This window comes from Monodelphis domestica, chromosome 7 (genome assembly GCF_027887165.1).
Source record: "Monodelphis domestica isolate mMonDom1 chromosome 7, mMonDom1.pri, whole genome shotgun sequence".
Taxonomy (NCBI): domain Eukaryota; kingdom Metazoa; phylum Chordata; class Mammalia; order Didelphimorphia; family Didelphidae; genus Monodelphis; species Monodelphis domestica.
This window is the reverse complement of record NC_077233.1, coordinates 175150269-175173046: the sequence shown is the minus strand read 5'-3', so window position 1 is coordinate 175173046 and position 22778 is coordinate 175150269. Positions and strand designations below refer to the sequence as shown.

Genomic DNA, 22778 nt, shown 5'->3' with positions numbered 1-22778 from the left:
GAGAAATTTTTCTTCCTTAGAGGTTTCTTGCTCATGTTATTCCCTTGCTCAAAAAAATATGCAAGGTTCTGGCCACTATGGCAGCAAAGGAAAGTGATAAATGTTGGAGGGGATGTGGCAAAACTGGGACATTAATACATTGCTGGTGGAGTTGTGAATTGGTCCAACCATTCTGGAGGGCATTTTGGAACTGTGTGCAAAGATCTTTAAAAGACTACATGCCCAGACTTCCAGGTAAGCATAGCTGTAGAGTAGACGCAGCTTGCTTCCTCTCCTCAGACCCAATGACACAGATGACCGCAAAAGATCCCCCCCCAAAAAAACAACCATCCTCATAAGAAAGGAGGAACCCTACACTAAGGTGCAGTGCTGAAGGTAGGTAGGAATCTGGCATTTCCACAATATAAGGGAACAAAAAGCCGATCTACCCTCCCCCACCCACCAGCCCACCACACCTTCAGAGACAGAGTCAGCACTGGCCAGAATCAACAAGTGAGGGAGGGGCACCCCAGGACTGAACAACGGGCAGCCCCAGGTCTAGGGACTTGACTAAGACCACCAAGGACGTACTCCTGTGAATAGTAACACCCAAAACCCCAGCAAGTGGGCAAGGGGAACTCAGATCTCAGGCACCCAGAAACAGCACTCTATAATCAACAAGTGTACGAAGGGATCCCCTGAAGTGAGTAAGGGGCACCCACAGGTCTTGGGAGTTAACTAAGAACACCAAAGACCTACACCTGAGAGCAGTAATACCGAAACACCGATGGGGGTGGGGGGTGGCAGACGCTGGGCTCCCCCAGGAAGACAGCACAGCTGTGGAGAACCGAGAATTTTCCCAGGGCTAAAACCTTGATCATTCATCCTTTACACTGAGAGCAAGCCCTCCTCACTCAGATTTCTCACTGGAAAAGGGAGAGAAAAAACATAGAGATAGCAAACAACGCTCAGGAACAGCCCCCCAACACCAAGAAAAGCAAGAAGAAGGGGGTGATTTTGGATACATTTTATGGAGGGAAAATACAGAATACAGAAGAAATAGAAGAGGAAACACAAAGAAATGCTCCAAAACCTTCCAAAAGAAATGGAAATTGTCCACAAGCTCTTGAAGAATTTAAATTGGAAGTTATCAAAAAGATGGAAGCCATCTGGCAAGAAAAATGGGAAATAATGCAAAGGGAACTCAACAATCTGAGAGACAAAAACACACAATTGCAGAAAAAGCTTGAAGCCTCAAAAAGCAGGACAGACCAAATTGAAAAAGGAAAACTAGTCTTTAAAGGTCAGAATCAGGCAACTGGAAGACAATGATCTTGCAAAAGAGCAAGAATTAATAAAGCAAAGTTAAAAAACTAAGGAAATAGAAGATAACATAAAATATCTCACTGACAAGGTGTCAGACCTGGAAAACAGAGGAAGGAGAGACAATCTGAGAATCATTGGTCTACCAAAAAAAAAAAGAGAAATAAACAGTAATCTTGATATCATAATACAAGATATCATCCAAGAAAACTTCCCAGAGATTCTAGACCAAGGAGACAAAATAGCCATTGAAAGAGTTCACAGAACACTCTCTACACTAAATCCCCAAAAGACAACTCCCAGGAATGTAATTGCCAAATTCCAAAGCTTTCAAGCAAAAGAAAAAAATCTTACAAGAAGCCATAAAAAGATAATTTAGATATAAAGGAATGCCAATCAGGGTCACACAAGACCTTGCAATTTCCACAGTGAATGACCATAAGGCTTGGAGCATTGATATTCAGAAAGGCAAGAGATCTGGGTCTTCAACCAAGAATCAGCTATCCATCAAAACTGACTATATACTTCCAGGGGAAAGTATAGGCATTCAACGAAATAGAAGATTTCCAAGTTTTTGTAAAGAAAAGACCAGAGCTCTGTGGAAAGTTTGACATCCAAACACAAAGAGCAAGAGAAACATGAAAAGGTAAATATGAAAGAAAGGGAAAAGGAAATAAATCTTAACTTTTTCTTTTATTCAAACTCTCTTCTATAAGGAATACATTTATATCAAACTATGTATATTAATATGTGGGGGAAATGTAATGTGTAACTCTCAAAAATTGTATGTATCATTAGAGTAGTTAGAAGAATCATGCATAGGGAGAGATTGGGGCATCAAGATGATATGGAGAAAGGGGGAAGAAAGTAAAAGGGAGAGGGGGAATCATTGATAGTACTAAGATATACTTCAAGAAATAGAAAAAAACTAAATAGAATAGTCTTTCTCACACAAAAAAACACATGGGAAGGGGAGGGGAAGAAGTCTCCTATAAGAAGGAGAGGAAGAGAGTGCTAAATGGTATTACTTAAACCTTACTCTCAGTGAAATCAACTCTGAGAAGGAAGAACATCTAGATCCATTGGAATCTTGAATTCTATCTTATCCAACAGGGTAAGAGAGAAAGGGAAATTAAGGAAGGGGAGGGGGAGGGGGTATAAAAAGGGAGGGAAGGAATATAAAAAGGGAAGGAAGGAGAGGGGAGAGGGAAGTTAACAGACCCCAAAAAATCAAACAAACAAAAAACCCCAAAACCAACCAATAAACAAAAAAGGAACAAAAAGGGAGGGGCTATAAAGGGAAGCATATCAAGGGAGGGGACTAGAGGGACTGACTTAAAGTAAATTACTGGTTTAAAATGTTATAACTAAAGAAGAAAGGTCAGAATTAGGGGAGGATATCAAAATGCCAGGGAATCCACAAGTGACAATCATAACTTTGAACGTGAATGAGATGAACTCACCCATAAAATGTAGACGAATAGCAGAATGGATTAGAATCCAAAACCCTACCATATGTTGTCTTCAAGAAACACACATGAGGCAGGTAGATACTTATAAGGTCAGAATTAAAAGATGGAGTAAGACCTTTTGGGTCTCAACTGATAGAAAGAAGACAGGAGTTATAATCATGATATCTGACAAAGTCAAAGCAAAAATAGACCTGATTAAAAGGGATAGGGAATGTAAATATATTCTGTTAAAAGGGAATATAGACAATGAGGAAATATCACTAATCAACATGTATGCACCAAATGGTATAGCACCCAAATTTCTAATGGAGAAACTAGAATTGAAGTAGGAAATAGACAGTAAAACCATATTAGTAGAAGACCTGAACCAACCACTATCAAATTTAGATAAACCAAATCAAAAAAATAAATAAGAAAGAGGTAAGATGTGAATTAAATCTTAGAAAAATTAGAGTTAATATACATATGGAGAAAACTAAATGGAGACAAAAAGGAATACACCTTCTTCTCAGCACCACATGGCACATTCACAAAGATTTACCATACACTAGATCACAGAAACATGGCACACAAATGCAGAAAAGCAGAAATAATAAATGCAACCTTTTCAGATAATAAGGCAATAAAAATAATTATTAGTAAGGGTACATCGAGAGCCAAATCAAAAATTAATTGGAAATTAAATAATATGATACTCCAAGATTGGTTAGAGAACAAATCATAGAAACAATTGATAATTTCATTGAGGAAAATTACAATGGTGAGACATCCTTTCAAACCTTATAGGATGCAGCCAAAGCAGTACTCAGAAGAAAATTCGTATCCCTGAGTGCATATATTAACAAATTAGGGAGGGCTGAGATCAATGAATTAGAAATGCAAATTAAAAAAACTTGAAAGTGAACAAATTAACACCCCCCAGAAGAAAACCAAACTAGAGATCCTAAAAATTAAGGGAAAAATTAACAAAATCAAAAGTGAAAGAACTATTGAACTAATAAATAAGACTAGAAGCTGGTACTTTGAAAAAACAAACAAAATAGACAAAGTATTGGTCAGTCTAATTAGAAAAAGGAAAGAAGAAAAGCAAATTAACAGCATCATAGATGAAAAGGGGGACTTCACCTCCAATGAAGAGGAAATTAAGGCAATCACTAAAAACTACTTTGCCCAATTATATGGCAATAAATATACCAATCTAGGTGATATGGATGAATATTTACAAAAATATAAATTACCTAGATTAACAGAAGAAGAAATAGAATTCTTAAATAATCCCATATCAGAAAAAAGAAATCCAACAGGCCATCAAAGAACTCCCTAAGAAAAAATCCTCAGGAGCTGATGGATTCACAAGTGATTTCTATCAAACATTCAAAGAACAGCTAATCTCAATACTAAACAAACTATTTGACATAATAAGCAAAGAGGGAGTTCTACCAAATTCCTTTGATGACACATACATGGTACTGATTCCAAAGCTAGGCAGGTCAAAAATGGAAAAAGAAAACTATAGACCAATCTCCCTAATGAATATAAATGCAAAAATCTTAAATAGGATACTAGTAAAAAGACTCCAGCAAGTGATCAGGAGGGTCATTTACTATGATCAAGTAGGATTTATACCAGGATTGCAGGTCTGGTTCAATATTAGGAAAACCATCCACATAACTGACCATATCAACAAGCAAACCAACAAAAATCGCATGATTATCTCAATAGATGCAGAAAAAGCCTTTGATAAAATACAACACCCATTCCTATTAAAAGCACTAGAAAGCATAGGAATAGAAGGGTCTTTCCTAAAAATAATAAACAGTATATATCTAAAACCATCAGCTAACATCATCTGCAATGGGGATAAACTAGATGCATTCCCAATAAGATAAGGAGTGAAACAATGATTTCCATTATCACCTCTATTATTTAACATTGTACTGGAAACACTAACAGTAGCAATTAGAGAAGAAAAAGAAATTGAAGGCATTAAAATAGTCAAGGAGGAGACCAAGTTATCGCTCTTTGTGGATGATATGATGGTTTACTTAAAGAATCCTAGAGAGTCGACCAAAAAGTAAGTCGAAATAATCAACAACTTTAGCAAAGTTGCAGGATACAAAATAAACCCACATAAGTCATCAGCATTTCTATATATTTCCAACACAGCTTAGCAGCAAGAATTAGAAAGAGAAATCCCATTCAAAATCGCCTTAGACAAAATAAAATACTTAGGAATCTATCTCCAGAGACAAACACAGGAACTATATGAACACAACTACAAAACACTCTCCACACAACTAAATCTAGACTTGAGCAATTAGAAAAACATTAACTGCTCATGGGTAGGACGAGCCAATATAATAAAATGACCATCCTACTCAAATTTATTCATCTATTTAGTGCTATACCCATTGAACTTCCAAAAACTTTTTTACTGATTTAGAAAAAACCATAACAAAGTTCATTTGGAAGAACAAAAGATCAAGGATATCCAGGGAAATAATGAAAAAAATACAAAGGAAGAGGGCCTTGCAGTCCCAGATCTCAAACTCTATTATAAAGCAGTGGTCATCAAAACAATATGGTACTGGCTAAGAGACAGAAAGGAGGATCAGTGGAATAAACTTGGGGTAAGTGATCTCAGCAAGACAGTATATGACAAACCCAACGACCCCAGCTTTGGGGACAAAAACCCACTATTTGACAAAAACTGCTGTGAAAACTAGAAGACAGTGTGGGAGAGATCAGGTTTGGATCAACACCTCACACTCTACACCAAGAGAAACTCAGAATGGGTGAATGACTTGAATGTGAAAAGGAAATTATAAGTAAATTAGGTGAACACAGAATAGTATACATGTCAGACCTGTGGGAAGGGAAAGACTTTAAAACCAAGCAAGACATAGAGTCACAAAATGTAAAATAAACAATTTTGATTACATCAAATTAAAAAGTTTTTTTAAAAACAAAACCAATGTAACCAAAATTAAAAGGGAAGCAACAAATCTTCATATCAAAAAACTCTGGCAAAAGTCTAATTACTCAAATTTATAAAGAGCTAAATCAATTGTACAAAAAAATCAAGCCATTTTCCAATTGATAAATGGACAAGGGACATGAATAGGCAATTTTCAGCCAAAGAAATCAAAACTATTAATAAGCACATGAAAAAGTACTCTAAATCTCTTATAATCAGAGAGATGCAAATCAAAACAACTCTGAGGTATCACCTCACACCTAGCAGATTGGCTAACATGAAAGCAAAGGAAAGTAATGAATGCTGGAGGGGATGTGGCAAAGTGGGGACATTAATTCATTGCTGTTGTAGTTGTGAATTGATCCAACCATTCTGGAGGGCAATGTGGAACTATGCCCAAAGGGCAATAAAAGACCATCTGCCCTTTGATCCAGTCATAGCTCTGCTGGGTTTGTACCCCAAAGTGATAATAAGGAAAAAGACTTGTACAAGAATATTCATAGCTGCGCTCTTTGTAGTGGCAAAAAATTGGAAAATGAGGGGATGCCCTTCAATTGGGGAATGGCTGAACAAATTGTGGTATATGTTGGTGATGGAATACTATTGTGCCCAAAGGAATAATACAGTGGAGAAATTCCATGGAGACTGGAACAAACTCCAAGAAGTGATGCAGAGCGAGAGGAGCAGAACCAGGAAAACATTATACACAGAGACTAATACACTGTGGTATAATCGAACATAATGGACTTCTCCATTAGTGTCAATGCAATGTCCCTGAACATTCTACGGGGATCTAGGAGAAAAAACACTATCCACAAGCAGAGAACACATTGTGGGTGTAGAAACACCGAGGAAAAGCAACTGCTTGACTACAGGGGTTGAGGAGACATGATTGAGGAGAGACTCTAAATGAACACCCTAATGCAAAAACCAATAACATGGAAATGGGTTTGAATCAAGGATACATGTGATACCCAGTGGAATCGCGGGTCGGCTATGGGAAGGGTATTGGGAGGGGGGAGGAAAAGAAAATTATCTTTGTTTCTAATGAATAATGTTTGAAAATGACCAAATAAAACAATGTTTAAAAGGGGAAAAAAAAACAAAAAAAAACAATAAAAGACTACATGCCTTTTGATCCAGCCATACCACTGCTGGGTTTGTACCCCAAAAAGATAATAAGGGAAAAGGCTTGTGCAAAAATATGTATAGCCTCACTTTTTGTTGTGACAAAAAAATTTGAAAATGAGGGGGTGTCCATTGATTGGATAATGACTAAACAAGTTGTGGTATCTGATGGTGATGGAATACTATTGTGCTGAAAGGAATAATGAACTGGAGGAATTCCATATGAACTGGAATGACCTCCAGGAATTGATGCAGAGTAAAAGCAACAGAACCAGGAGAACATTGTACACAGAGATGGATACACTGTGGCACAATCAAATGTAATGGACTTCTCTACTAGCAATGATCCAGGACAATTCTGAGGGACTTATGAGACAGAATGCTATCCACATCCAGAGAACTGTGAGAGCAGAAACACAGAAGAAAAACAATTGCTTGATCACATGGTTTGATGGGGATATGATTGGGGTTTTGATGTTAAAAAGTCACTCTATTACAGATATTAGTAATATGGAAATAGGTTTTGAATATTAATGCAAGTATAAGCCAGTGGAATTGCTTGTCAGGTCCAGAAGAAGGCACGGAAGAGGAATGGGAAAAATCATGAATCATGTAACCATGGGAAAATATTCTAAATAATTTTTAAAAAATAAAATAAAATACCAAAGTTCATGTGAAAGAAGTCTGCAAGGGGCTCTCTATTGAAGCAGTTTCTTGGTATAGCAGATAGAGTGCTGGCTAGATTTGGAGTTAGAAAGACATGAGTTCCAGTCTTGCCTCAGATACTTAATATGTATATGACTGAGCAATTTGTTTAAACTCTCTTAGTCTCAGTTTTTTTCATCAGTAATACAGGGATAGTAATTGCAGTCAATTCACAGTGTTGCTCTGAGGATCAAATGAGATAACAAGTATGAATTATTTGGCAAACCTTAAAGTGCTAAATAAATGGTAGATGTTATTACTATATACCAAATGAAATGGAAATTCCACACCATACTCTAGAATAACTCTCTGCCCCATTCTGCCTCCTAGAATGTGTGCTATTGTGTCCTCGTGCCCTTTGCTTCCATTGTATTGTCAGAAATGCTGTCTTGACTCCTCTCAGCCCAGATTAAAATCAAACATCCCCATGAAGTAGCCCTTGATCCCCTTTGCTAGCTTAGTAGCAACCTTCACCCTTTACACTTCACATTTTCTTTGTTTTATAACACTCTGATCCATTTGACAGGCATAGAGAGCAGGACTCAGTGTCAGGAGACCTGAATTCAAGTCTTGCCTACTTCATATATGTTCTGTGTCACACTGGGTGGGACTATCCCCTTTATATCTCTCCTTTCTTCACCTCACCCCCCTCCACTACCATTTGGGTCACAATTCAGGGGGTTCAGCCAGTTAAGACTCTAGAGACCGCCATGGTTTCAAACTTTGCAAAAAACAGGGTGACTGTATTTCCAAACACAATTTGTTCCTTCTGCAGGAGGGAAGAAGAATCAAAACATCCTCAACTTTGTCAATGACCTTTAACCACAACTGTTTGCACTAATTAAAGGAGGTTGGAATCTAGAGAAAGAACCCCAGGTCAAGGGCTATACTTCCTGGCAAAAAGGAGGAAAACTAGTGAAAAAATGTTAAGCTTCTTCCCACTTACTAAAACAATGTATCTCTGCCCTTGTCCACTCTAGTCTGAATCCTTAGGAAGATCATTAATCCTTTGAGCCCACAAAAAACTCTTACCCTCACCCCTCCCCATCTGCTTAGAACCCCCAGCTCCATTCTCCCAAAGCTTCAAGGCCTGGCTAGGGAGAGAGAGCTGATTCAAATACGACCCAGGCAGCCCAGAAATCATCTATCATGGGAAGGATATTTTGGGTCTCCTCCAAGATGACCCTCAAAACACCCCCTGAGGTTGAGTTTGCATTAACAGCTGGCTGTGCCGAGCTTGCCTCAGAAATGGATCTGATCCATCAGCTGACTCTCCTCCTGTCCCAGAGTTACCCTAACAGCCTGTTGGGTGGAAGAAAAAGAGAACCAAATTTCTAACAGCCCATATGATTTTCTTCCTCTACATTCCCCCAGGCTGCACTGGATACATTGCAGATGTGGCTTTCTCTTTCTCACCTCCAAACCCCTGGCACAGAGAGAAGACTGAAAATCCCCAGCTCCCTCCATCCCTTCAGATCTTTTGCTCAGACACAAGCATCTGCCCTCAAAGATCCAATATGCCACACAACCCTTTAGGACAATGCTGGTCACAGCAGACTCGGGGGTCAAGTACCATGCACCTTCTCCAAGCAGTCAGTTTTTACTTCCATAGGGCAACTCAGAAGAGGCTAAGAAGCAGGTAGCCTTGACACAAGACAGCAGCAGCAGGAGAGGGGATGGGCTACAGCTCATCCCATTACCACTCAAAGGAGGATCTGATCTGCAGCTCTTGAGAAGAGCAATAGATTTCCATCCTCCTGCAAAGCCTCCTTTGCTATTTAAACCAACTTGTATACATTTAAGGACTAGCCACATACTTGAAGACCTCCTCTTCAATCCCATTACTGAAGAATTTACATGCATAATAAAAAGCTGCTGTCTTGACACTAATCTTTGAAAAATTTTACATTTGTATTAATTTTACTTCCCAGGTTTTTAATTGAAGAGAGTATATTCCATCACAGGGGAAATAAAATCTGAGTTCATCTATCCAAGGGCCATGTGGCTTCATTAGAAATTACATTAGCTCCTCATTAAGCAACAATAATAATGTAGAGTTGGAATCAATAAAAAATACATTGCCCTAAGGTGTAGATTAGCTTGGTTCAATTATACTCTTATATGGCCAAGCACTAGCAGCTTCAGCGCTAATAAAAAGGCAGTGGGATGCATGAGAACGTAATGCTTCTTCATTCTCCCTCACAGAAATGTAGTCCCTGATTACAATGGCATAAAAGAAAATCTCATCCTGGAAGACACACTTGTCTCTATCAGGGTCATTTGGGATGAGAAAAAACTGGTTCACATGTCTATGAGGCAAAAAGATGTAGGAGATGTCAGGGAGGTATTATAACATCCTAGGCTCATAGGTCAAGAACTAAAAGGGACCTCAGAGACCATCTAGTTCAACTCTCTCATTTTACAGATGGAGAAACTGAGACCCAAGAAGCTTAAGTGCTTTGCTCAAGGTCACAGGTTTATAAGAGGCTGAACTTAGGTTCTTTGACTCTAGAACCTATGTTCTTTCCACTGTCTCACTCTATTTCAGAGAACTCAAAAGCCCCTACAGAGTCAAGGTCAAATTTTATTACATAAAATTTTATTACATAAAATCTTTGGATATAAGTACCAATAATATAAGTACCAGGGTAAGGGTCAAGGTCAGCCTTAATCTAAGTAGCCTTTGAGACCAGGATTTGGGGCAGAAGACAATGGAAAGAGTAGGCATAGAAGTGGATATAGAAATATACCCTTTGTTAATAGAGATGGACAGCATGAAATATCTAAATATGACACTTGAATCTTACATAGTAGTCCTTCCCAACTTATAACAAGAATTTCCTTTTAAAGGACTCTGAACAATCTCTAGGGGATAATAGTAAGTACAATAAGGATGATGGAGACTGTGAGATTTCTGAGATTATGATACCAACGCTATGTAGGTTCCCAAGCCCAAACTCCATGACTGTATAGGGTTAGCATGCTACCAGAGCATCTAAGACAGTTCTACTTGGTAGTCTCAATCATTTCCAAGTAATGGGGGGGATGTCAGGAGATAAGAGTGAAGGAGTAACTTACCTGGGTCTCTGCTAGGCTGTAAGGCAGGGATAGTTGAGCCTGAACAAAAATTAAAAAAAAAAACAGAAACAAATAAAAACGGTTAGTTTTCCAATTAAAATACTGTCCAAGTTTTTGTTGCCTTTCTTAGAAATAATAACTACATTATGCATCTAATAGTCTGCCTTGTGAGTTTCCATGAAATCAGACCAGGGTTCTAATGAACTTGATTTTCACTGAAATGAGTGGCAGTGGGAAAGGATTTGTCTGTTGGTTTTCCTCATCTGTAAAATAAGCATTTGGACTCAAGGATCATCAAATTAGAGAACTATATTACACTGGGTCCAATTCTCTTCATTTTATAGATGAAGGAAGTGAAGCAAAGAAATGATATATGACTTGCCCAAAGTTACCCAGCTAATAAGTATCTGGGGTTGTCAAGTTGATTCTTAAGTCCAGCAGCCTGCCCAATATACTCTGCTGCTTCTAACCCATAGTGACCTCTAGTCATTGTCCTCCACTGAAACCTCAGTGATGAGAGACCATTTCTCTTCACCTCTAACATCTCTTCTAGCTGTAAATCTACGATCCTATGAATCCTCATCCCCACAAACTTAGAGTGAAGATACCATGTTTATGGGCAATGATACAATTGGCAAATGTCTGGGAGCAGCTATCTTGCATTATTAGGAAGTGGAGAATGAAGTTAGACTAGAGGACCTCCAAGGTCTCATCTAACTCAAAAATCTATGGCCCTATGATACTGGATTACTTTAGGGGGGGAAATCTAAAATTACTTTCCTAATTATTTGAATGGAAGAAGAATCTTCATTACTACCTTTTTTCTCAGACTTCTCCTACTCTTTTTTTAAACCTTTCCCTTCCATCTTAGAATTAATACTAGGTATCTGTTCTAAAACAGAAGAGAGGTAAGCGCTAGGCAATTAGTTAAGTGACTTGCCCAGGATCACATAGCTAGGAAGCATCTAAGGCCACATTTGAACCCAGCAAGGCCTGGCTTTCTATCCATTGAGCCACCTAGTTGCCCTTACTCTTCTTTTTTTTTTTTAAGAACAAAAGGACAGGGATTCTAGAAGGATGAAAATCAAGTAAGATGAGGAACCCCTAGTCTGAGACTTTGGTGGGAGGGATGAGTGATGGCTAACTATTGTTATTAACCAGACTGATATTTATACTTGATAATGATTTTAATTAGTCACTATTCATTAGTGAGGAAAAGTTATTTATGGTATAACTCTAGAATGCTATAAATAAAGCTTGTAGATGGAGACTGTCCAAGAAGAAAATGCAAGAGTTTCAATCACCGAGCAAAACCTAACTATTAGAGTTCTAGCCTGAAAGTAACTCAGCTGTCAGATGAGCCAGTTTGATATTTTGAAGGAGCTAGGTCCTTCCCTTTAAAAGGGATAGAGTCTAGAGGCAATTATAGAAGACAGATAACTTCAATTATTCAAGGCAAGCATGTTCTGTGCAAACAAAATCAATGTACCTAGGATAAAAAGAGAAAAGAAGTCTTTGATCAAATTTCTCTAATAAGAGTTTGGTATTCAAAGTAAATCATTAATGTACACATATGTAAATGTATATACATATATAAGAATAATTCATACCCCAATAGATAAATGGTCAAAAGATACAAACAAAAAGTTCTTAAAAGAATTTCAAATTATTAACAACCATATCAAAGAATATTCCAAATCAATTAAAAAAAAGAAATGAAAACCAAAACAATTTAATACCCTATAAATTGGCAAAGATACTAAAATCTAGGAATATGCAGTGTTGGAGGAGTTGTGGAAATAAACTCACTAGTCCATTGCTGGTTGAGCTGTGAATCAATTCAACCATTTTGGAAAGCCATTTGGAATTATGCAAATAAAGTGATGAAAATGTCCACGCCATTTGACCCAGAAATCACATTACTTGGCCATTTATTTAAAAAAAATTTTATAGTAATATTTTCAGTGATAAAAGATAATTGGAAACAAAGGAGCTGCTCCTCAAATGAGGAATAGCTAAACAGATTGTGGTACATGGATGTAAGGGAATATTACTCTGCTATAAGAAATGATGAATGTGATGGAGGAGCATGGAGAACTCTATAAAAACTGATGCTGAGAGAATATACACAATGTGCACAATGACTTTAACAATGCAAATGGAAGCATCACAAACACAATCAAAAGTGAATGTTGCAAATTTTCAGAGAACAAGCAGAGATATCCATATGTCAAGAAGAGATATCCATAAAACCTTTTTACATCCCTTTGAAGAAGCAGCAGGTCCACAAGTATGGGCTGCATATATTTGTGCCTTCCACATAGTTTCAGAATTTTTGCATGTATTAAATGCTTTTTCTATTTTTTCTTTTCTTCTTGTTTTTAAAAGCATTGTTTGTTATATGAGATCGTTTTCTGGGAACAAGGGAATGATACTGTGAGACATTATGTTAATTAAAAAAGCAAGCCATCAATAAGGATTTATTATTATAAAAAAGAGTAGAAGAAGGATTCAATAGCCAACCCAAAGGAATCAATTGCTAACAGTGGATTTTCAAGTATTAATGAGGGGAAGGTTTGGGGACAATAGCATCTCCTTCAATCGCATGATGAGGAAGTTTCCTTTTCTGTCCTGGATACTATTATTCCTAAACACTCTGTTGCATTTATGAAATGAAGAAACACATATTGCCCAAGAATGTGCTTTGTGACCATTGTTTCCAAGAATATCACAGTAAGGAGAATGAAAAAAATTATTTTAAAAAAAGGATACAGTCTCCAATTTGTTAACTTCCTCAGAGCCCCACAGCAAAGGTAGCTGGTGAAGAACATTTAACAGGTGCCAAAAATTCCCTTTGCTCCAGCTCAGATTTGAAATGGGCATAGCTACTGCTGAGTTAGAGCCTGAAGACACACAGCTGGGAAAGGGGGTGGCACATGCTGCTCCAGGTGCCCATGGAGATGATGGCTTTGAGTTGCAGTAATAGCTTGAGCCTAACAGCATAGTTCACACAGTGCTATGCACATAGCAAGAGCTCAATAAATACTTGCTGAATGAATGATTTCACTTTCAATTTCTGCCAAAAAGCCTGTTAAACTAAAGTAAATCTAGTGATTTACTAATCACAAGGCATCAACTTTCCCATTTGTTAGGAGGGAATGAGATGACTTGAGTAGATGTGTTTTGAGACTTGGAGGATAAATATTTATTTTTAATTGGCAGGGTAAAGAGCTCTTTCTACTCCTTATATAGCTACCTCACCCAGCCCCTATGCTTTACCAGGGTTTGTTCTTTAGTCTCTCTCTTTATACCTAAGAAAACTGGGTATCTAATGTGACTGCCTATAAGACCACCGACAACATCTGGGCAAGATAATGTAAATAAGTGCCAAAATCTAATCAACCCTGGGTAATCAACAACTATTTTGTTAACAGGAAACACAGGCCAGCAATACTATGCCTTCATTCTTAACTCCTCCTTAAACTAACTGCAGGAAATGTTCCTCTCAAAGGATGATGTCCCTTCCTCTTCAGGAAGCTGGTGTGAGGTTCTGCCACTTATCTCAGTTCAAGATTCCCAAACTACATCCTGCTTAAAATGTATTGCCCTTGAGTGCCCGCTGGTACAACTCTTGATTTCACACAATTAGAAGGTGGCATTGAATAGAAGAGGATCTGGACTCAAACAGACATGAGTTAAGACTCTGCCTCAGACACTTATTATCAGTGTGATCCTTAACAAGTCCCTTATTAATGGAGGGAGTTGAATTCACTGATTTCTACAGTTCCTCTCAGCTTTCAGTATATGATCCTGTGAATTCATTTTCTAAGTATATCTAGAACATCAGATTTCTTCAATGAAAGGTTTTTCAGAAGACTGATCAACAAGTATCAACAAACACCATAGATGCTGTTTCAAAGTAAAAAATGAACAGTCTCTGTCCCCAATTGGGAGACATTAGTTTTTCACTTGATTGGAAACTCATATTGCTCAATCAACAGGTTCAAATACCAACTAGGGGGCATGAACCATTCTATGCTTGGGGATACAAAAGGTAAAAACAAAATAATCCCTTATCTCAAGGAGTTTGTTTCCCACTATCTGGCAGGAGAAGATCAGCATATACAATGTAGCCAGACATCATATTTTGCAAAGTAAATACAAAGTGGGGACCCTCGGTGTATCAATGGATTGGAAGCCAAGCCTTCAGATGGGAGGTCCTGGGTTCAAATTTGGCCTCAGACGCTTTCTAGCTATGTCAACCTGAGCAAATCATTTAACCCCAACTGCCTCGACCTCACCACTCTACTGCCTTTGAACCGATTCAGTGAACCGATTACAGTTCTAAAACAGAAGGTTGTTGTTTTTTTTTTAAGTAAGTAAAGTAAGTTAAAGAGTAGGTGTTAGCATCATTGATGATCAGGAGAGATCTCCCATAGCATGTGGAATTTGAGCTGAGCTTTGAAAAGGTTAGAAATCCAATAGTTGAAAGGAAGGAATGTGTGTTCCAGGTTTGAGGAATAGCAAAAGCACAAAAGGAGAAAAAGGAATTTCATGAGTAAGGAACAAAAGAGGAAGCCATTTAGGCTAGATTCCAGTTTATGTGGAGTATAATGCTTCAGTAGTCTGGAAAGAAGAGCTGTTAGGTGGCTCAATAGATAGATAGCCAGACATCAAATGGAGGAATCCTGGGTTCAAATCTGGTCTCTGACACTTCCTAGCTGTGTAATCCTAAGCAAGTCTAACCCTGCTGCTTTTCTGCCTTGGAACCTATACTAAGTATCCATTCTAAGATAAGAGATAAAGGTTTAGTAGTCTGGAAAGAAAAGCTAATCTTATACTGTATAGACTTTTAAATCCCCAATAGAGGAATTAGCATCTGATGCTAGGGAGTCACAAGATCTTTTTGAGCAGGAGGATTGGCATGGTCAGAGATATGACTTAGGAATATCACTTTAGTGTTTGCTTGATTGATACATGAACTAAAATAATAATAATATCATTTTGGCAGCTGTAGAGATAATGGATTGGAGAGCAGAGAGCCTAGAGGTATCCATTATAAGGCTATTTCAAGGGACAGCTAGGCATCACAGTGGGTTGAGCTCCAGACCTAGAGTTGGAAGGACCTCAGTTCAAATCTGGCCTCAGACACTTCCTAGATGTAAGACTCTAGTCAAGTCACTTACTCCCAGTTTCCTAGCCCCTAAGGCTCTTCTGCTTTGGAACGGATACTTAATATTGATCCTAAGATGGAAGGTTAGAGTTTTTTTTAATAATCTAGAAAGAAAAGCTGAACCCATACTGTTTAGATCTGAAAAATGCCAAACAGAGAGTTAATGCTAAGAAAGAAGGTAAGGGATTTAAAAATAAAAGGCTATTTCAATATACAAGAACTGATGTGAAACTGAACTCTGGTGGTTGAGGCAATGGCAGAAAGAAAGAAACATCTGAAGAGGATGTTGTAGAGATGGAATCAACAAGTCTTTTGCAGTTAATTTGAGATGAGAGTAAGGAAGAATGAGAAGTTAAGCTTGAATATGGGAGTGCAAACTTATGCAATTGGAGGGACAGTAGAATGAGAAAGGGAGGAATCGAATGAATTCTGATCTGGGCATGCTGAGTCTGAGATTTTCAGCTGACCAATTATTAATCTTCCTCATAAATAAATTTAATCACATAACTCTTTTGCCCCAAATCAGGCAGTACTTACTCATTGGCCAAGAAGTAAAGTTAAGACTTCTAAATCTGGTATCCAAAGCCTTTTGCAATCTGGAACCACGATCCTTTTCATCTTTATTTTATACTACACTCCTTCCATATGTTCTGTGTTGTAGCCAACTTGAAATACTCACCCATGAGGGCAAGCAGCATGTATTATCCAAAGTTTATATTTTCCCAGTGCAAAGGTTTATTTAACTGAATTATTTAATTAAAAGCAACTCAAATTGTCCACACAGTATCCCAAAAAAGACTCAGATGAACATTAAATGAAACTTTCACACCATACTGCCAAGATACCTGTTATGATAAGCAGACGCAGGGTGGGACATAAAAGCTGCCTCAACAAAAGATGCAAATTTTGCAAAACCAGATTGAGTTGGACACGCGGTCAACTCTCTTGGACTTCCTGTATGTTTATCTATTTGATTTTGTTTGAATTCCCCCTAAATTTGAATGTCCAGTTGTCATTCAGTTTTCCCACCTACCTCAGACATTGTATCCCACTTCTCACACTTTGCTTTGTAACTGGCCTTGCTTGTGGAGTTTACTCTTGCCTTTCCCTTCCAGTTTGGATACTGACATCCCTGGTTTCAAGAAGTTATTGCCTAATCTAACAGAATATATTGAACCTGAGTAGCATGAGACAATTATTTGCCTTACTGGAAATTTCATGTTCCAGAATATAAAGAAAACAATAGGGAATCTGTTCTCCTTCATGATTATGACCAATAGAGAGAAACTGGTTGGTGAAGTTGAAATGTCAGGAAGCTTAGGAAGATATGACCATTTAAGAATTCAACATAGATATGGTGGCTTGCAGTATACTGTACACATTACAACATTCTCTATCAACTGGATATCAGGTAAAAAACAATTCAGAATTTGAAGTGAGTCCAATGGTCTGCGATCTAATGGTAAAATCAGCTCAAGAAAGATGAGAAGCTCTCAAAAATGGAATTTTGATGATGATGCTTTAAAATATTCTAATGATGAGGAAAAGGAACAGATATCAAAAAAGTTGTAGATAGTGGGTACAGAAGGAATTCATCCAAAAAGTTCAGACTTTTAAAAGTTAAAAGGATGGACATGAAAGTGAATAACTACAGATGAATACAAAATGGTAGCAAAATTGAAAGAGTAGGTTAAAAAAACTAAATTGTCAAAAGTTACACCTGTAATAAATGCAAAAGGTGATGAGTTTTAGCTGCCACTAGAGGAAAGAGAAAAAATAAAGAAATCACAAACCCCTGCTTAGGATAGATACGATGTGCTAATTGTTAGAGAGAAGGAAGTACTACCCAACTTCCATATTTCTTTCATTTTTTTCTACCAAAGAGAATGCCTTATTGTATGGAAATCAGTCAAACTTACAGAAAACTGGAACTGGAAAATAAGTGGGGAGATGCTAAGAAAGTATCTCATCAACCTCCATGCATCTAAATAATCTCACCTAAATGACTTAAATAACATTCCAAGATAATGAAAGAGTTTTATGATCATTAGGGAAATATCAATTTTGTCACATTCTCAGATACATATCCTTATTTCAAATAATGGAAGAAAGGGGATACTTAAAACTACAGACCAATGAGTTGGTTGTTGAGTCCTGGTAAAATTCTTAAATTGATAATTAAAGGCTTAGGTTAAGTAATAAGAAGAAATGAACCCTCTTCTGGCACTGCTCCTTATTCTCTAGACTTCTGTATCATTTCCATACAGCCTTCTCAGCCTATTCTGATTGGTGAGTTCCTCTTCAGAATCTCTGTTTGAGGAAGTGCCAAAGCCACCTATACTCACTCTTTAACTCCTCCATGCTACCCTTTTGACTTTCAAGAGTTTTCCTTCTTGTACCTGCAGACAAACTTTTCTTCCTCATTCTCCTATCCTCACTTCTTTTGAGTTCTTTCTCATGTTTTGCCTTCTCTAACTGGAATATAAGCTATTTAAGGACAAGGACTATCTTTCTCTTATACTTACATTTCTAGGATTTAGAAAATGGGCCTGGTACATAAATGTTTTATCAATTTACTGAGACCAGCATAAATTCATTACAAAGTTACACAAGACTGATCTCATTTCCTTGTTTTGGACAGGTTTACTAGACTGGTAAATCAGAAAATACTATAAAGATAATATAAATGGATTTCAATAAGACATTTGGCAAAATCTCTCATGAAACCAGACTGGGGGGTATATGACAGATAATAATATAGGTAGTGGGTCTTAAATGAATGTCAACCTGATGGAAATGCTTGAATAGAATATTCCTGAAGTTTGCCCTTGAACCTCTTCTGCTCAATAATTTAACCAATGACTTGAATGAAGGCATAGTTGATGTACTTGTGAAATTTGTAGGTAAGATGAAAGTGAGAGTCCACTGGTTAAGAAAACAGACATTCCAAATATCTTTGATAGTTTGTAATAAAGAGTCAAAGCTATTAAAATAAAACTAAATAGGAAATAATGTAAAGTTCTGAACTTGAGGTTCAAAAAATCAACCATGCAAGTAGAAAACAAGGGAGATATCTCAGAAATGATTCAGGAGGAGATAGAAGTAAAAAAATTAGTGTGATCATAGCCTGCATTTACAGAAATACAACATCCAAAGCAAAAGAAATAGTAGTCCTACTTTTCCCCACCATAATCAGACCACATAGAATCAATGTTTTAGAGTGATAAAAGGATCTTAGAGGCTATTTACATCAATCTTCTCTTTTTATAAGATAAGAAAATGGAGGCCCAGAGAGGTCAGAAGACTTTCCCCAAAACTCACATGTAATAAGAACTGGAGATGAGATTTGAATCAAGATCCTTAGTCCACAAAAACACTGTGTCTTATATTATACCACTCTGCCTCATTTGGGATGTTATGTCCAGTCAAAGTGACATATCTTAGCAGGGAAATGGGCAAACAGGAATGAGTCCAGAGAAGAATGACTTAGTTGATGAAAAGAGTACATTTCACAATATGAGGATCAGTTAAAGGAAGTGTCTTCATCTTAAATATGTCCATCTAAATAAATAGTATATTTTAAAGTATTTATTAATCATATTTTATGCATAGAACATTATTATAAAAGTGCCTGGTATACAAATAGAAAATCAAAGAAAATCTTTGCTCTCGAAAAACTCCTATTTTAATGGGGGAATCAACATGCAGAGTAGATTTCAGTTGTAAGCCAGATGGAAAAGTCCAGTGGTCCTGAGGGCACAGAGGCAAAGCAGACATCAAGGTGTATCCTTTAATATTGTATCCACTACTAAAAATAATTTTTCTTATTTTGAACCAAATGACAGTGCCAAGGGCTTTGGCATAAAGAAATTTCTTTTCTGAGTCTTCAGGAGCTGTGACAACTGAGGAGGCATGAGCTAAGATGAAAAAAATCAAGAATAGCATAACAACAATCTTTAAATCATAGAATTTTAAGACTGGAAAGACATTAAATTATCAGATTTAATTGATAAGGAAACAGAGGCCTATAGAGGTGGAACTTGCCCAAGGTTGAGTTGATAGATAATGGCAGAAATATGAGTAGGACCCAGATATCTATATGGTTATTTTGTTTAAGCAATACAAGTTTTCTCCGTTTGGCTCTAGAGGAAAGAACTAGAAGGAAATGAGTGTGAATTATATGGAGGCATATTCAATCTCAATATATCCACTGATAAGTGATATCAACCATGACCTTCACTCATGAATATCAAAACCCTTCACGTCTTTTGTGAATATTCTTTTTCCTCTTCATGGAAGACAACTTCCTTCAAATTTTCAATATTTCATGGAGATCAGTGCTGTCCATCTCTTATCCTTCACTCTGGATTCATGCCACCTACTTCCTTTTCCAAATATACATATCTTTGTCTTTTATATAATCTCTCATCTTCAAGTTATCATGAGAAATAGTAGTAGTAGTCTCTCTGTAACCGAGGATAACGATGGTCTTTGTGCATCTTTATGCACAAAGACACTTTTGCGTGAAGATTTAAGTGGAAAAGTCGAAGCACAGTGACAGTCCCACTCTCTCGGCGTTGGAAGCCTGGGTCCAATGGCACAAAAATCCGTTACACCTGGAGACTTCCTCAGCTGCATTGGATGGCCATGTTGTCTTTTGTGCTCCAACATGCCTTAAGCACTCCACAGTGCCTTGCTGTATCGCCATCTCAGCCATTGAACCTTCTTGTTGGTTTCTTCTACCTGTTCCGCCGAAACAGTCTTCACATGCTGGGTGAGCAAGCCCTGGTTCACCAGGGGTCTACAACCCAATGTCTATCCTCACAAGGTTTAGCTGGCTTGTCAAAGCCGTTGCCCGGGGTGTGGCTGCTGCTGCATGCTAGCAGCTACTAGGAGCCACAAGTGAGAGCTGGGTGTCAGGTGAGGGTCAGAGGTTGGAGAGCTGCCCTAGGAGGGCACAAAAAGCCCTCCATACCAAAGATATTACTCCTCCCTGAGCACCCCATACACCCCTATCATGAGAAATATGCTAAGGCTAACTACACCATCAATGTATCTATTGCCCTTTGGATCTCTAAGCATTGTAGATCTTCTGAGCTTATTGTATTCCAAGATTTTCAGCCATGCAGCATTCACAAGAAAACCCTGGCATTGAAAAATAAAAGTATAAAATGATTTTTCATCAGAGGAAGTACTTGGGATCATTGATTTGACAAAATGGAAATAGTATTTTTGGAGACAGAAAGAAAAGAAAAAAGGATGACGCAATTTTCCTAATATGATCCATCCCCTTGTCTTTCTATCCAATTCAGTCCTAGTGACGATGTGTCTATCATATCTAAGTAATACTATACAGTAAAAAAAAAAGTATGGAGCACCTGAGTTCAAATCCAGCCTCTAATAATTAATACTTGTGTGATCTAAGGCAATTTACTTACTCTCAAAGCTTCCATTTCCTTCTTAGGAAAATGAGAGGGTTGGACAAGGTGACTTTTAAGATCTTTTCCAGATTTAAATCTATGAGCTTCCACAGCTACATAATGATGGACTAACTCAAGAAGCTATACATCTAACTACAGGTCAGATCAGTATAAGAAAAAATTCTGACAATTAAAAGTATTTTAAAATGACATGGGTTTCTTGAGAAAATTGGTTTCCTATTACTTGAAGCTATATGACCTCTTGCTAGAAAGGTAGCAGAAAGAAGGTAGGGCAATGAATGATTTGACAAAATGGAAATAGTATTTTTGGAGACAGAAAGAAAAGAAAAAAGCATTTTAAGCACCTACTATATGATAAGTACTTTATAAATATTATTTCATTTGATCCTCACAGCAACATTGGCAGGTAGTGCTATTAGTATCTCCATCTTAAAATTGAGGAAACTGAGGCATATAGAGATTAAATGATTTGTCCAACATCACTCAGCTCTAGCTGAACTCAGGCTTCCTGACTTCAATCCCAGCATTTTATCCTACTTCTAAAATAGGAGCTAGGCTTGAATTCCAGCTTTACCACTTACTCTATGTGTGATCTTGGATAAATTATTTAACCTCTCTTGGTCTCAGGTTTCTAATATGTAAAAATGAGAGCCTGGACTAGAGGTCCTCGGATTTCCCTTTTAGTTCTAAATCTATGTGTTGTGACATCCCTTTCAGCTCTGAAATTCTATTACTGACCTTCCCCCTAAAGACAAAAAACACTCTTTAAATGGAATTGTTCTTCTTCAAACTCCTTTGGGGCCCCACTCCCTAAAACTAAAATCCCCTTAACACTGGCTCCTTTCCACAACTGAACTCAAGTAAAGAAAATAAACATTTTACCTTCTCTATGTTTGGTTTCCAGTAAAGCTGGGAGAATAGTTCTGGCCCATTTCATTCTCTTCTCCATGGACCAAATGTGCTCACTAAAGCTGGATAACTCTCAAAGATAAAGGCCATTCCCTTCAGAGAGGATTATTAATGAGCTCCTGCACCACTTAAACCAAGTCAAAACTTTAGATTAAGGCCACCCAGGCTTTGAGCAATCTGTCTACCATGCTACCATATATTGTACTTTTCTGCACGAGGCTTCCTTCAACATGAAGGAAACTGAATAAAACCTGTAAGATTTCACTGGAAACACTATCTCTATTTTGGGGATAATTACAAGTCTCTGGCTCAGATCATTTCTAAACCATTAATGCAGTACAAGGAAAGACCATGGTGAACTCTACCCCCTTTTTCCCCTACTGAAAATTTTCCAAAGAACTTAAAGAGAAGACACAACATGAAACTTTCATCAGAGGTCTGATTACTGCAGGAGTAAAGAGAACAGACAAGTCCTAATTCTGAGCAGTGCTGAGCGAGTTAATTGGGCACTGCCATCCTTACATTGCTTTTCCTCCATCCTCTTGATGTCTGGGAACACAAAGGATTTATACACAAGCACACATGCAGACCCA

General features: G+C 37.6%; 1 protein-coding gene across 4 annotated transcripts in view; it reads right to left on the bottom strand.

Annotated features, from left to right (window-relative positions):
- The window catches only part of RBFOX1 (RNA binding fox-1 homolog 1), a 2817840-nt gene that overhangs the window by 2545579 nt on the left and 249483 nt on the right, over positions 1 to 22778 (bottom strand). For all 4 annotated transcript variants that reach the window (XM_056804034.1, XM_056804033.1, XM_056804032.1 and 1 more), the window contains exon 2: positions 10663 to 10701. In XM_056804034.1, the coding sequence (XP_056660012.1) occupies positions 10663 to 10701 (39 nt within the window). The remainder of the gene's footprint in view (positions 1 to 10662; positions 10702 to 22778) is intronic.